The sequence below is a fragment of the Lutjanus erythropterus genome, chromosome 17, assembly GCF_056507025.1.
Source record: "Lutjanus erythropterus isolate fLutEry1 chromosome 17, fLutEry1.hap2, whole genome shotgun sequence".
NCBI lineage: Eukaryota > Metazoa > Chordata > Actinopteri > Lutjaniformes > Lutjanidae > Lutjanus > Lutjanus erythropterus.
This window is the reverse complement of record NC_139333.1, coordinates 5,133,314-5,148,790: the sequence shown is the minus strand read 5'-3', so window position 1 is coordinate 5,148,790 and position 15,477 is coordinate 5,133,314. Positions and strand designations below refer to the sequence as shown.

Here is a 15,477-nt window from a genome sequence, read left to right as displayed (position 1 = left end):
TGGAACAAAAGAGTGCCACCTCACCGAACCTCAAATCACAACAAAACGAAGGAAAAAGTCATCGCAGTAGTGACCACACGGATTATAAACAAGTCAGTTTTGGTGTGTTCAGTGGAAATCACCACGGCAATGACCACCAAAGATGATCCCACTTAAAACACCATCTTCAGGATTACACTTCTGACAGGAATTACTGCACATAATTATTGTATAATTAAGATTGGGCAGGATTATTTGTTTGGATTATATTGGTTTTAGTGCGCTATTTACGCTAATGTTTAGTCTGTACGGAGCCCTGAAAAGACAGTGGAGTTTACACTGAGGCTTTTCTTGTGAATCTCACTGTGTCATCCAGATAGAATCAAGCAAGTCTGAGAGCTTTTATCTGTGTCACCGGTGCATGTTGCAGATAGTGTGTTTTGTCTGTGTCTGTGTCCCCTCGGTGGAGCGAATGGGATGCTGCTGAGAGACATTCGAGGACAGCGATTTCAAAGCTCAGGTGGCGCTTTGCCTCTGGGAGCCTGATGTTTCATCCAGAGGTTTGTAAGAGGTGGAAAATAAAGAGCCTCTTTGTCTCTGATTGGAGGAGTGAAAGACGATCCGTGTGTCTTTGAGGGTGGGCATGTTTTCACATTTTACTGTAGCTTTGGCATTCTCCCTATCTCACAATGAGGCCATTATATGTGTGTCTCTGTGTGCCGGCGTGTTCTGCTCCTCCCACTGATGAAGACGCAGGTGGACGGGCTGCCCAGCTGACCGCGCGGCTCATCCCCTCTGTCGCCCACTCACGTCTGGTTTTGACGTAAAGGTCTCATGAATATGTCCACAGACTTTGAGTGGAATCAAAGAGATAGCTTTGTCTGAAGAAGCCGCCTCTCCCTCTCCAGTGCAGTGCTTCTCAACCTAGGGGTCGGGACCCCCAAGGAGGTCGCAAAATAATGTCTTGGGGGTCGCCAGATGGTTGTGGAGAAAAAAATCAAATAAAAAAATTTTGGCAAGCAGACATGGATTGAGAGCCAGGGGGTGATGTCAGCTACTCGAAGACATTCAACATAAGGGACAAGCAGTGGCCTGGTACCTTAGTTGGAAGAGCTTTAGCCCCATGTACCAAGGCTGTGAGTCCTCTGGAGTAGCCATGAGTTCAATTCTCAGCTATGGCCCTTTGCCACATATCATTCTCCTGCTCTCTCTCCCCATTTCCTGTCATATCTTCAGCTGTTGTATCAAATAAAGGCACAAAAAGGCCAAAAATATAACATTAGGGACAAGCACTCAAAAATATGTCAAATACAGCTGGTCTCAAGATTAACTACTACATTCTGAACAGAGATAAACACTAACAAAAAGTTTGCATTTTTTTTTTCTAAACTAGCAAACTTAAAGTACTCAGTGCAACTCTAGGCATGATGGGAAATGAGGCCGTGTTTTAGACTGGACTTTGTTTTTTACATTACACTGTCTGTACCAGTGATATAATTTGCTTTAGAGGATTTATTTTAACTTTATTTAGATTTTAATGTTAACATCAGTGACATAAGACACAGAACCCTTTTGAACAGTCTTTGACAGAGGCTCAGACATTCAAGTACAGCATCACTGGAGTCCATCCCTGCAGAGAAATGTCCATCTTCATCTGAAGGTTTGCTGACATGTGTTCCATTACATAGACTTCTTTCAGTCTCTGAGTCCAGTGAGTTCGTGTTGGCAAAAGCGCCTTTCCACTTTATGGTTATCATGTCAAAGGCAATAAGTTGAAGTACATACGTGGTATATATATCCTTGGCCTTTATCTGTTATAGATTGGGATGATTTTTATATATTTTTTCTGTCTCCTCTTTAATATCTTGCCAGAACTCCTGCAGTGCTAGACAGTCCCAGAAGATATGGGAATAATTCCCGGTCATCCCACAATTCCTCAATAATAGAGCTGATATTGAACCTTTATAAAAATTTGAAATTATCAATGGAGTCCTGAAAAATCTCATTTTTATCTTCCAGTCTATGTCTTACTCTACTACTCTTCTTTCAGATGGACAGTGTTTGCTGCTGCATCAGCTGATTGATTGTGTGGTTGTCAGAGTCATTGTTTGTTGAGAGTTGGGGAATGTGATCACCGACCTAATTTGGGGGGTCGCAACTCAGAAAGGTTTAGAACCACTGCTCTAAAGCAAGCTTTAAAGCAGTTGGCTTGATAAGGATGTGATGGGGGTCACAGGCCTGCGGTCCTGATTTTGTGGTTTTATTACATGGTCATAAAGCAGTTATACTCAGACACAGTGCTGTTAAGGGTCACCACAATCTGAGGAGATAAAGCTCAGCGTTGCCCCGTGGCCTGTTTGGTTTATTCCAGATGTTTCAGTGGAGGCGTCAGATCAGATTGTGCCTCAACAGTGATCATCATTCAAGCGATGCATTTCATATGATCTCAAGTACCTTGGTAAAGTGAAGAGAGTTTTGGTCGTGAGATATCCATCGCTGAGACATCTGCTTTAACCCCAAACTGGTGCAGGTGAATGGAATTTTGTTTGTAGTAATCATGGCAATAAATTTACCCACAACATTTCTTTCCAGAAACAGTGCCCCCTCTTCCTTGTCACAATGCACAGCGTTAACAGTTTTTATTGGGGCTATTTATTTGATAGAAAGTTGGTTCCATATGTCTTTGTGTGTTTTTTTTTTTTGTAATTTGGATCAATTTGGTATTTAAAGCTGCATTAATTATATATTTGGGACAGGCACAAAAAGTTGTAAAAGTACTTTAACCTAACCCTGATGTTGACATATATTGCAGCAAAGGTGGTCTCTACAAAAGTGGTCGTTATTTAGTGAACAGTTTATCCTGCGCTTAGCATCACCCTACAGTGAGAACGTCAGAGGTGTACATGACTTGTACTCCAGTCAGACTTCAGTCACAAATTTGATGACTTTAGCAACCCACTTGCCAAATCAAAAAAAGACTTGCAGGTCAACTTTAACATCAATGTCTCATAACTTCTCCTCATGACTTCATTTTCCTAAATCAACTAACATTAACACTCTTCATTCTCTGATCCGTGTTTTGCAAAGCCCAAGATGACATCCTGAAAAGTCTTGTCTTTCCCACAACCCGAATGTATTTGACAGTGGAAGAAAAAAACAGGAACATAGTCACAGAAAGGACCTGGAATCAGACAATTTTGACATTCAGTTCTTAGATAATTAATAAAACAATTAATCAAATATCAAAATTGCAGGTGAGTAATTTAAAAATTGATTAATAATCGATTAATCAGAAAACGATGGTGACGCCCATAATGCCAAACTTAAGGCTTCAAAACAGTAGTCCTCAAACCAGTGAGCGATGCGTCAGTGGCTTTAACAGTGTATGATATTGTACCTGAATGCATCCTGTGTAGATACAGATGGAGCTCTGAAGCTGCTGCTGCTCTGCTAACGTGCTGCACACTCTAAACCTCCTGTTAAATGGTTTAACTGTAGGAAAGAAAGCAAATAAGCAAATTTACCAAACTACTGAATTATTCACAAGGCAACCCTTAATCCATTTGGAAGGCGTCCACACAGTACTGGACCCTGACCATGAGACAAAGACAAACTAAAGCTGTTTTAAAACTCAACTGTGTACAATGCACTACTGTGAGCGGGGAGGAAACTTTGGGGATTTAGGGACAGAGTAGGGGTCTGTAACAAATCAGGGAGTGTATTGTAAACATGTACTTCCTGCAGTTGTCCAGGAACTGCCAAATTTCTGAAAACTCAATTTATAACTGAAAAAGAATCAAATGTAAAAGGGATAGATCAAATTATTTTGTGTGAGATACTTATCGATAGTCAGTGCGTTTGGTATTTTAAAAGGTTAATTCGGTTTCACTAAAGTACGACAATAACGTAAACAAACAGATTTCAGCAGTGGTAGATCAGCAACATCGGTGTTCTGCAAGGTAATATTACTAATTTCACCCATTTAGTTTGGTTGGTTTGGAGAGAGCAATATTTGTCTCATGTAACGGTGGTTATACAAATGTCTGACGATGAGCTTAAACTTATACTTAAGTTGACATTTAAGTGAACTTTTTGTTTCTGACTCCATCCAGAGCAGTGCATTGCTTTGCTTCTGTGCTGCACTATCATGTACATCTCATCCAAACGTCTTTTATCTGATCAGGTATCACGTTGTTACATTTTGTCATTGTAATCAGAAGTTTTAGGTATTGTAACTAGCATGGGTGTGTTTTTGTTACCTATGGACGAAAAAACAAAATCAAACTCTGAAAAGGATAAAGCAGTTTCTAAGGGTTTATTAATGGTTTATAGCATGCTAAGAGGGTGTAAGCAGATAAATTGGGTTTCATTAAGTGTTTATTAATGTATTTGTGAACAACTGTTGCTCTTTGAAGCATGTATAATTGTGTAATAACAGTTAATAGCACATTAATAAAACTTTATTAACACATCAGAACACAGTTATACATTACCTATGGCTAAAATGACTGAATTAAGCCTGAAAAGGATAAATTTGTCATGTGGTTTTGGGTTTACAAAAATATTGGCAACACTGTATTATAATCCCTTGATTTAGCATTTAAAAGCAGTGTATAAACAATTTATGAATGCGTTATAGCATGCTATAAAGTGAGTATGAGCAACTAAAATAAACTTGACTTAGTGTTTATAAACACAGTCATCAACAATTGTTACTGTAACTCTGAAGCATCGTGTAAGGTAATATCATATTAATAACGCCTTAATAAGTCATTATAACAGTTGTATGTGGTATTTTGGTTGGTCTCATTCATAATATGTTGTCAGTAGTTTTAAACACATTTATAAACAGTTTTAAACATGTGTGAATGATTTTCATGCATGTATAAAACATTTTACGATATAAAATGTGTTGCCAAAATATCGTTATTTAACCTTTCTGATGTTACATTAAATATATAGACAAGATATGACTACATCCACATCAGTACATTCGTTTCCTTCACTGCTTCATTATCATGTATATCTCATCCAAATGTATTTATCTGTCTTGTGCAATGTGCACCTGCGCTGAGTAGGTGCACGTCATTTCTAATCCCCCTGATTTGACCTGCGTCATCACCTACGGCGCGAGGCTTTGACCAGGTCACCGGCACCTGTCATCACCCGGCCAGGCAAACGAGCATGACTTTCACTGTTGGAAGCTGCGCACCGCCATCTGAAGGCGTTTAAAAGAACAAAGCAGGGACCTGAATTATGTGAGCATGTGTGGACAGCATGGTGGACCGACATCAGCGGGGGGGCTCTGAAATGCTCTGCGTGTCTGGTGCAGAGGCAGAACTTGCAATTGTTTGTCTTTGAGGGGGGGATCTCACAGGATATAACTGCCCACGCTGCTGAGTATCCTCTCAGACACCAGTGGGGAGACATCAGCTCTGAGGCCACATCTGATTGCAATTCATGGACAATTATTATGGTTTCGGAGTGCAGCGGGAAAAAATGAAAGCTAAACCTTTAAGCACGTACAATTATGGAGATCAAACCCTGCAACCATTCTCAGCAATGATGGGCTAATTGTGTTATTTCCCCAAACGTGCTCCTAAGTAGAAGAAGGAGTCGGTGAGGGATAATTTAGAATAGAATAAATTTCATTTAGAAAAGTGCTCAAAATCAATGCATAAACTCTTTCTGCCATAGATAAGTAGTCCAAATTGCATTTATCCATGCAGTCTGGCTCAGACATCTTTACACTGTTAGTACACTATGTTTTCTACAATTGTATTAGAGCCACAATATTTATTTTGAGGCTGGTTTGAGGCTCTGGAAAGTAGGAATTTAACAAGAAACAGATATGTGAGTGGGGATCTGTGAGAGACAGAAAAAAGGCTGTGCATGCATAAGGGGGTGTGGACAGTAAAATGCCGGAGGGGATCAACAGTGAAGCTGTGTGTGTGTGTGTTTGAGAGTGTGTGTGTGGGACAGTCAGTCAGTCAGTCAGTCAGTTGGGCTGCTGCTGCCTCACCATGGCTGTTCTCTCTGCAGATGTCCTGCGCTGGCATGTGAGTTTTTATTTCACTTTTTCTGTCTTTCTGTTCATGCTTTACTTTTAAGATGCTGTTAAAAAGTAAGAAAAGCTTAGGACTTCATGTGCTATTTTTCCACATTAGGCTGTGACTCATTTAACCCTCCTTTTTGGGACATTTCTAAGAAATTTAAACAAACTTTCCTTGCATTAATAATGGGACAACTGCAAGATAATTCCCTACCCATGTGGGTCAATCTTGCCTTAAAGTATGGTGTGATTCTGTCATGTTTGGGGAGCTTTGGGTGCCGTGTAACCGGCGAGTGGCTCTCACCACATCAGTGAGCGTGCTGTAGGTGTTGTTGCTGTGAATGGCCCTGGGCTGCATGCCATGTCAGACACACTTCCTGACACTGAGACATAGATAGAGGCTACAGATAGCGCACAACATGACACAACTTGGAAAGATGCAGCCTCATTGGGAAACTCGCAATAAATTTTTACTAGCAGTGCAAAACTGCTCTGGCACAAGATGAGTGGAAGGGAAATGTACCACGGGTGATTTATTTATGTCAGATCACTCTGATTGCTCTGACTGTTGGAGCAGAAGCCGATCAAGTAATATTAGGTGCATTAAATTACACTTAAAGTGCGTACAAAAGGTTATGTGTATATAGTAACAGTCGGAGGAGGGAGTAATCACATCCTTTATTTAAAGGCAGCAGTACCACAATGTAGAAATGCTCCAATACAAGGAAAATCCCTGCACTGACTCACTCTTGTAAGTGGGTCAGTTCAGTGCTGAGTGGTTTAATATTATATATTATATTACTTTATTATTAGTATTAAAAATTAAGGAGCATTTTGCATTTGTGGTTTGTCTAAAAGCTGTGGAAGCCCATTTCTGCCAAAGTGATGGGAAAAAATATTCAGTGAGTCATTCTAATTAAAAAAACTTCCTGAAAATAATGATTTATTAATAATGACTTATTATTTTGAGATACGCAATGAATATTTTTAAGATACAAGGTCTTTTTTATATGAATGATTATTCATTATTTTGAGATATGTAATGATTATTTTACAATACTGACTCATTATATTGAGATACTGAGTCATTACTCTGAGATGCATAAGCATTATTAGTTTAGTTTATTTGATGTATGGAAGGACAGCACGCAAAGACATTGATCCTTTTACAAGAAATGAAAACTTGGTTGCACCAGATTTAGCGAAACGCTAATTTCCATCTGTAGTCTGACAAATGACATTATTTTAAGATATTAAGTCATTACTCTGAGATATATGATTATTTTGAGATATTATTATTATTTTGGGTTAAAATACTTTTCTTTTTTCCCCCAACACATTGGCAGAAACAGGCTTCCATACATTCTAGGCTAACTACAACTGCAAAATGCTACTTAAATATTAATGCATTAATAATAACAAAATAATATGATTTATAATAGTAAACCACTCACAAGATGGAAGTGGTGCAACTACTTTATATCCTTCTGCGCAGTTCAATTTTTTTTTAGTAACACATGAGTAAATATACTTAATTACATTAACCCACTGAATGTAACCAGTAGTTTTAAGTACTGAAACTAGCAACGGTGTGTTTTTGTTACCTATCGACAAAAATACGAAATCAACCCTGAAATTCCTCATTTGGTTATAGGGTTTACAAAAACTATTGGTAAGACTCATCATCATCATAACCTCCCTCTTAAGCATTTATAAGCTGTATATAAAGAGTTTGTTTAAGGTTTATAGCATGCTTTAAAAAGAATGCAAGCAGATAAATTAAGTTTCATTAAGCGTTTATATACATATTTGGCCACTTTAATAACTCATTGGAAAACAGCTGTATGTTATCTATGGCCAAAATTAAAAAATCAAGCTGCAAAAGGATGAATTTGTCTTTTGGTATTCCGTTTACAAGAACGCAACACTTGGCAACACTTTTTTTTAATCCATTGATTTAGCATATATAAATTGTATAAACTATTTGTTATTAGTCTATAACATCACACAAGTGAATGTAAACCGATGAATTAAACTTAAGTTTTTATGAACACATTTGTCAACAGCTATTGAAGGACCTGTAACTGTGTGTAGACAATTAGTTAATAACACATTAATAACACCTTAATAACGATTATAACACTGTTGTACACGGTATTTTGGTTGGATGTATGAATGTTTTGGCATGTGTATTATTTATTTATTTATTTATTTGAATTATAAAATGTTGTGTTACCAAAATATGATTATTTAACCTTTCTGATGTGGCATAAAATACATAGACAAGGTATAAAACTTAGTATAGAATGAATCAGATGAAATGACAGCACTTTCATATCTACACTGTATCTTCAGTCCTTGATGCTTCTTGGGAAAAAGCATCACTGACTTCCAGCCAGAACTGTGAAACCAAGAAAAAAACAAAAACATATCACAAATTCCTCGAATGTCATGAAAATGGCACCGATGCGTTTTTGTCTCAGTGACCGGACATAGCAGACCCAGCCCTGGGTCAGAATACAGATAATGATGGTGACTACAGACATTCTTGGCCTAAATTGCTACCTGAGGAAAAAGCCAGAGGCGTGCCAAATCCCCAGAGAAAGCAGAGTGTATGAAACGGCCTCACCACACACAAGTGCTGCCCTGAAATAGCAAACAATCTGCGGAGGTGACGCCCCATTTGTTCTCTGTCAGGATGATATAGGCACTGTGAAACCAGAGGGCAACAGCTCTACTTCAGACATCCTAGTCATATTTTACAGTTTAGTGAAAGCAGACTGTTATTCTAACTGAAATCCATTTCAACATCAGCTTTTTTCCTCTCTGTAGGCTCGCATCGAGGAGCTGGAGGAGGAGCTGGAAGCGGAGCGGGCCATGAGAGCCAAGGTACGGTACTACACAGCACTGTCTAACATCTCCCCTCTCTGAAAATGAAACAAAGAGCAGCTGAGCCCTAAATCTGTCTGTCAGGCCGCAGGGCAGATAAGAAGATGCCAAGCAGCTCTGCACTCTTAGAAATGAGGGTTCCAGAACGGTTCTGGGATTCTAACCAGAATCATCTGCTTCTGAGGATCCATTTTTTGAGCAAACAATTCATCAAGGGTTCTATGTAAGACTAGGGTTTCCATTAAGAACTATTTTCACCTAAAGAACAATCCTCGAAGAACTCTTATGTCAAGGGTTCTTTGTACCATAATGAGTCTCGGTAGAGCCCCTGGGTGGTTTCTAGGTAAAATCCTGGGGATGGGAAGTTTTTCTTGGTAGAACTCCCTGGGTGGGCTCTAGAGAAAACCCTTGGAATATAAAAAGGGTCTTAGTAGAACCTGTTGAGCGAGTTATAAATAAAACCCTTAGAATATAAAAGGGCTTGCGGTAGAACCCCCCAGGGTGAGTTCTAGATAAAATCATTGGAATCTAAAAGGGTTTGTGTTCTTGTCTTGTCAGAAAGGTTCTGGATAGGGGCCCTTTTCCACCAAATCAGCTCTGGTTCATGAACTGGTTCCGTTCAATATCTGTGGAACCTTGGTGTTATCTAGTGAACCAGCCCATGTTTCTAGCAGTTATGAGTGGAACCTTCGTGATGTCATCAACAGAGGGTGTTGCACAATGCACAAAGACCTGTAGAACATGACACACCCACTTTGTTTCCCAAGGAAAACCTGCTATTTTTTGGTTCTAGCTAGGAACCAACTTTTCGGGTTCCAAACCAATTTATTTTTGGTGGAAATGCTGCGAATGGTTCAAAATTAGGTGTTTGAACCACAATGCAGGTTCCATGTTGGTGGAAAAGGCTTATCAGAGAGGGTTCTGGGCTGAACCATTGCACCATAAAAGGGTTCTTTTTTAGAACCTCTAATTGGGGGCTTTGGGTGAAAGCTTTCACAGATGTTCCTGGGCAGAACTCTCAGAGAGGGTTTCACGTGGAACCTTTATAGAGAGGTTCTACCAAAAAACAAAAAGTGTTTTCCTGTGAGAACAAGCTGAAGAACACTTTATGGTTCTAGTTAGAACCTATATTTCTAAGAGTGTGGGATGAGCTGTAAGATTCAGGCTTGTGGTGTTGAGAGCTGTTTGTGAACTGAGGGGAACATTAAAAGAGAGGGAAAAAGAAAAAGAGAAAAGATTGCTGATCTGTTGGCAGCCGGTGGGGTACGTGTGTTGGTGCTGCGCCTCTGGTCACCCCAAACTATCTGCACCTGTGATAATAAACTCAGGGGGAAGGACCTTGTGTTTCTGATTAACATACAGGGCAACCCCAGAGGCGTAGAGGGACCCCAACATCCTTTTTCCTCTTTCTTATTTCTTACTTTTCCCAGTCTTTCACCATCCCATACATACACCCACACATGAAATCGCTACAGAGGACATTACATTGATTTACATGCATATCCTGGCAGAAGTGGGAAGTAGCTAAGTACAAATACTTTGTTCATGTAATAAAGTAAATTTTTCAGGTATCTGTACTTTACTTAAGTATTTATTTTTCTGACAACTCAGCGCTTTTTAATGCAAATATCTGTACTTAATTCTTCTTACATTATCACAACAGGCTCATTACTTTATTTTTAATGTCAGACAACAGCTAATGTTAAAAGATGTAACAAGACGAAAACAACTAAAAGATGTAACAATACGAAAAAACGGGACCAAAATGACATAAAAATACACAAAAAGAGGAAAAATGATGTATTAGACTTCACAAGACAACAATGACTTAAAAGGCCTAACATTAGAAAAACAATATAACAAGACAAAAGTGGCATAACAATACATAACACGACAACAATGATGTCACAAGAGGAAAAGATGTAACATGATGAAAATGATGTAAAAGACTTGACAGGATGACAATTACATAAGACGTGACAAGGCAAAAACAATGTAACAAGACAAAAATGGAAGAACAACACATAACAAGAGTCCGATGACGTGATTAGAGGAAAATGATGTAAAAGACGTAACAAGACAAAAATAACATAAAATACATAACAAGACAACAATGACATAACAAGAGGAAAATTATGTCAAAGATGTAACAAGATGCAAATGCAATAAGAGATGTAACAAGACAAAACAGGCATTTGAAAACTTGACTGTAGAGAAAATGTGAGCTTCAGTTAGCTCTGCACAGAAACAGCTGATGGGAAAGTCTTTCAGAGGGCGACATTTTCATTTACACTACTTTTTCACTTTTACTTGAGAATGTGTGTACTTTGTTAACCTCTGCTTCCTAGAGACTTACCCTAACCCTACCCATACCCACTACTTCCTTAACCTTAACCTAAACCGAACCTTACCTTTACAATAAATCAAGTCCTATAGGGAGTTCCATTTTGTCCTCATAAGCAGGGCAAGTCCCCACAAGTACTGTACAGACTTAGGTCCCCACAACATGAGTAATACACGTACACTCACACACGCACACTCACATCGGTGCACCTTCTGTTTCTTGTAATCCCCTTGCCTTCTCCTAGAAGCAAATCGGAAGAACAAGACATTTTTTCCACCTTCAAACTTTCCAAGACATCTTCTTTGTAATGTAAAAGTGTTTCAAAACAGCCCGCCTGGTTCAAATAAAGATAATCTTCCGAGGTGGGCGCTTCAAGTGCTTGTTGTTTCAAACAAGACGCTCTTAAAGCGAGTGTGTATTTAAGCCACAGACCCCGGTTGCCCCTCTTAGGACCTGACTGCACTTTTCTGTGTGTTACAGTAGGTAACGGCAGAAATGCAAAGGTACATATTTCACCCTGAGTGTTGAATAGAGTGACAGCGGGCCTGAGGGCGTGTTTTGCACACTTCTCCCCACTCTGGGTGGTATTCCTAATGGTGCTAGCTGGGTCTTCCCCCCCAACCCCCAACCCCCACCACCAGTCTCCAAAGCCACAGAGCGGTGAAAGAGGCAAGCAGAGGCACGCAGGTCTTTATCTGTTCCACAAGCCTGCGTCTTCAGGGGAGCTCAAATACAGCATACCTCTGCTGCAGACAGGCCCGCTATTGTTAGGCTCCGCTCCTCAGGTCGCACAGCGGAGATATCATCAGGAGATAGAGGCTGACAGACAGTGCTATTTTCCATGGGATCTTCTCCCAACTGGAATGCCAGCCGCTCTCTCACACATACATACATACATGTGTACAGTGGAGTGTCGCTCAGAAACACACACGCAAACATAAAGAGCACATGTAGCGTTCAACCAGTATGTAATATTTAAGACAAGTACAGGTGTGACATTAGTATCTGTTGTCTTTGTCAGGTGAAAAAACCTCTGAGACAACATCAAATGAGGTGGCACTAAAAGTCTCCACTAAAAGCTGTTTGAAAGACAGATGAACTTTCAAGGTGCACTAATTGTTGCAATGTACCAATATTGACAAGAACATATTAAAAAATGAAATCCAGTGCCTCTTAATCATATTGTATGCTCCTTTTCTTTATGTTCTTACCACTGGTGCTGGAACTGGGGAGGACAACAAGACTTTTTGAGTTTTTTATTCAGTTTGCTCTTCAGTTTCACATCTGGCTTGTAACAAAATGAAATGTTCATCAAAAAAATATGTCACCAATAATGTGATGAGTACTATTTACAAAATGATTTAAAAATCAAATTATCAGGGCACCCCTGTAGCTCAGTTGGTAAAGCATGAACCCCATGTATTGAGCCTATTAGTCTGCTGGTTCATCTTCCACATGCAGCCTATTTGCTGCATGTCATGCCCTCTCTTTATGTTCTTTCCTGTCATATCCTCTGCTGCCTTCATCTCATGAAGACAAAATGCACAAAAAAGAAAAGAAAAAAAAAAATCAAATTATCAAATCGTCATCCTGTATTGATATTTATTCCAGCTCGTATTTATCAGACAGTACTGTTGATTAATAGCTTAACTTAGCTGACAAGGTGTCAGAAGACATGCTAGGTTGTCTGGTGACAGAACTAACATTAGCCACCTTGATGCTAGCATTATCATCAGAGGAAACTGAGACTAGCAGGCACATGAGAACAGTAAGTGTAGTGTGCATCTTTTATTTGTTGTTTGTTAGCTTGCTAGCTTGTAACTGGCAGTGGCTGACACAGCTAATGCTAACTGTCTCTGTCTGCTCTGCACTGGAGGTTTCAGGTTTCTTTGCCTGCATTACAGCAATTGGCTTTCGACTTAAATTAAATACCAAATCAAGTTTGTCCAATCTCAGATTTTAGGAAACTGCAGAGACATGTCCCTTAGGAATGTGAAAACACCTCTCTAGTGACAAACTTTGCACAGGTCCAAGCCAATATAGTCAACGTAAGACATTTTTGGGGACGTTAACACAAAGAAACACAAGAAAACACTTTTTTGGGTGGAGGGGATCTATAAAAAAGATTTAACCCTGTCTCATCTGCAGCATCTTAACAGCAGGCAGCAGTTTTAAGCAAGCTCTTATAAACCGTCCCAGCACCAGACAGCACAGACAAAGTTGGCAACTAGCTAGAGAACATTAGTTAAAAGGGGAACATGTAGTTTGTAAAGAGCCAGACACTTTCCTCTGGAGCTGGTGAAGATACAAACAGCTATAATGAGTAAAAACTGGGCTCACATTCCTCAGGTGGCCAGACTATGACTGTTAGATGTGTAAATAGGCAACTATTCGCCAACACATGCACTACATTAGTTGTATAAGTTGACCAGTGATAGACGGTGTTGTTTTAAAAGTGCTTGTCCTTTTCCAAATAGTTAACAAAAATAACTTTAGATCTATGTGACAGACCATCTGACGCAGGATAACTAAGAGTGGTTTCTCACCTAACCTGTTTGGTTTTGGCCAGTTTATTTAGGCTGGTAAGAACACATGATCTCGGTTTGCTTCCTAGCAGAAACCGATTCGGGTTGTTTGTGCTACTAAGTTGCATAAATTTGTACATGGTTTATATAGATATACAATCACTTCCTGAACAGATTTCACAATCAGCAGCTGGATTAATTAGTAATTTAGCTTTTGAAATCATGATAAAATCATAAAATCCTGTGGTTAGTTCGGAGTACACTTGGAACCAGGCCTTTCTAAGCAGTCTCAGTCACCAGGGTTTGTTAAACCGAACCAAGCGGGTTGGATGTGAGAAAAACACTCCACGGAGCTGTGAGCAACTGCAGCAGTTGGTGATTTGATCCAGCGTTCATATGAAGATGATCATTACTGCAGCTTTAACAGTTCAGGAATGAATCACACAAAATCCAATATCAATGTGTTGGCAAAACAATGTCCCTCTTTGTCTGGATGATCAACGGAGCACACTGTGAGCAGTTCGGTTAAACTACTATAGTCCCCACCAAAACTATTTAAACAGCGAGGACAATTCTTTTATTCATTTGCTGTAGACTGAAACCATTTGGGTTTGACATCAAAAGATGAATATTTCAGCTATCGATTCCAGGAACAGGCATCTAGATCAGTTAAACAACATAGAAAATAGCACTTTTTGTAATTGAACATTACTGTGGACACTTTGATCTACTGTACTATACTTACAGTAGAGAAGTTGTGCACTGTAAAAAACGAAAAGGTTGAGAACGGACGAGACAACTTACTGCAATAGAGTTTTGAACTCAAATTCTTAAGTTTTGAAAGTTTTACCAACTACTGATCTGCTGCCAAGATAATTAACTTCTCTTTTTTACATAAACTTTAAAGCTTTGAATTTTAGAAACTCAAGACACTGTAAAAAGATGGATTGATTAAATTAATTGAAGTGAAAGTAAATGTTAAAATGTTTTCAATCAAAACTATTTAATTTTTCAGGCACTAAAAAACAGACAAAAAGACAAATCAGGTTCCCAGATCACTGTGACCGTTAAAAAAAAAAAAAAAATTAATCGAAACAAACAGCAAATCATCTCAACTAAAGGTTGTAAATCAGCAAGACTTTTAACAAATGTATTACAAACTTGGGCTCAAGACTCAGAAATCCATTGCATTATGTTGCCTTGAAATTTTAAGTTGTCTTAACAATTGGTTTTTTTTTTATAGTGTGTAAATGCATCTGAATGGACATTACTGGTACAGTATGAACACCTTCACATTCATTTCAGAGTAGGATACCTCACCCCACATTGTTAATGGTAAATAGACGTGGTGATAGTATAAACTCTGTTGTTCTGTAGCTGTTCTCAGGGAAGAACCTCCATCACACTGGAGTCTGAGGACATGGTTGGATACTAGAGAGCGCATAAGCAAACATCCACTGACATGCATGCACAGAGACACACTCCTACTCCTTCACACCCTTGTGCAAACGAAGATGAATCTCCAGCAGGAGACTGTGAGGCCACTGACCCTCCATTAGCATGTGAATGGGAGCGAGTGGTGCTGGGTGGTGCTGATCCGGAGGGGCTGTTGACTCAGTCAGTAGTGTGGAGGAGAGCGATGAGTGAGTCGGCGTTAACCCTCTGCACTGAGCCGGGCTGTGGACACA

The 15,477-nt window shown here is 39.4% G+C and overlaps 1 protein-coding gene across 4 annotated transcripts in view; it reads left to right on the top strand.

Annotated features, from left to right (window-relative positions):
• The window catches only part of LOC146311573 (myosin heavy chain, skeletal muscle), an 81,727-nt gene that overhangs the window by 46,061 nt on the left and 20,189 nt on the right, over positions 1-15,477 (top strand). For 3 of the 4 annotated variants that reach the window (XM_084740665.1, XM_084740663.1, XM_084740664.1), the window contains exon 7: positions 8,864-8,920. In XM_084740665.1, the coding sequence (XP_084596791.1) occupies positions 8,864-8,920 (57 nt within the window). Of the gene's footprint in view, positions 1-5,944; positions 6,039-8,863; positions 8,921-15,477 lie in introns of those variants that run through there. The other variant, XM_084740666.1, reaches the window with a different exon arrangement.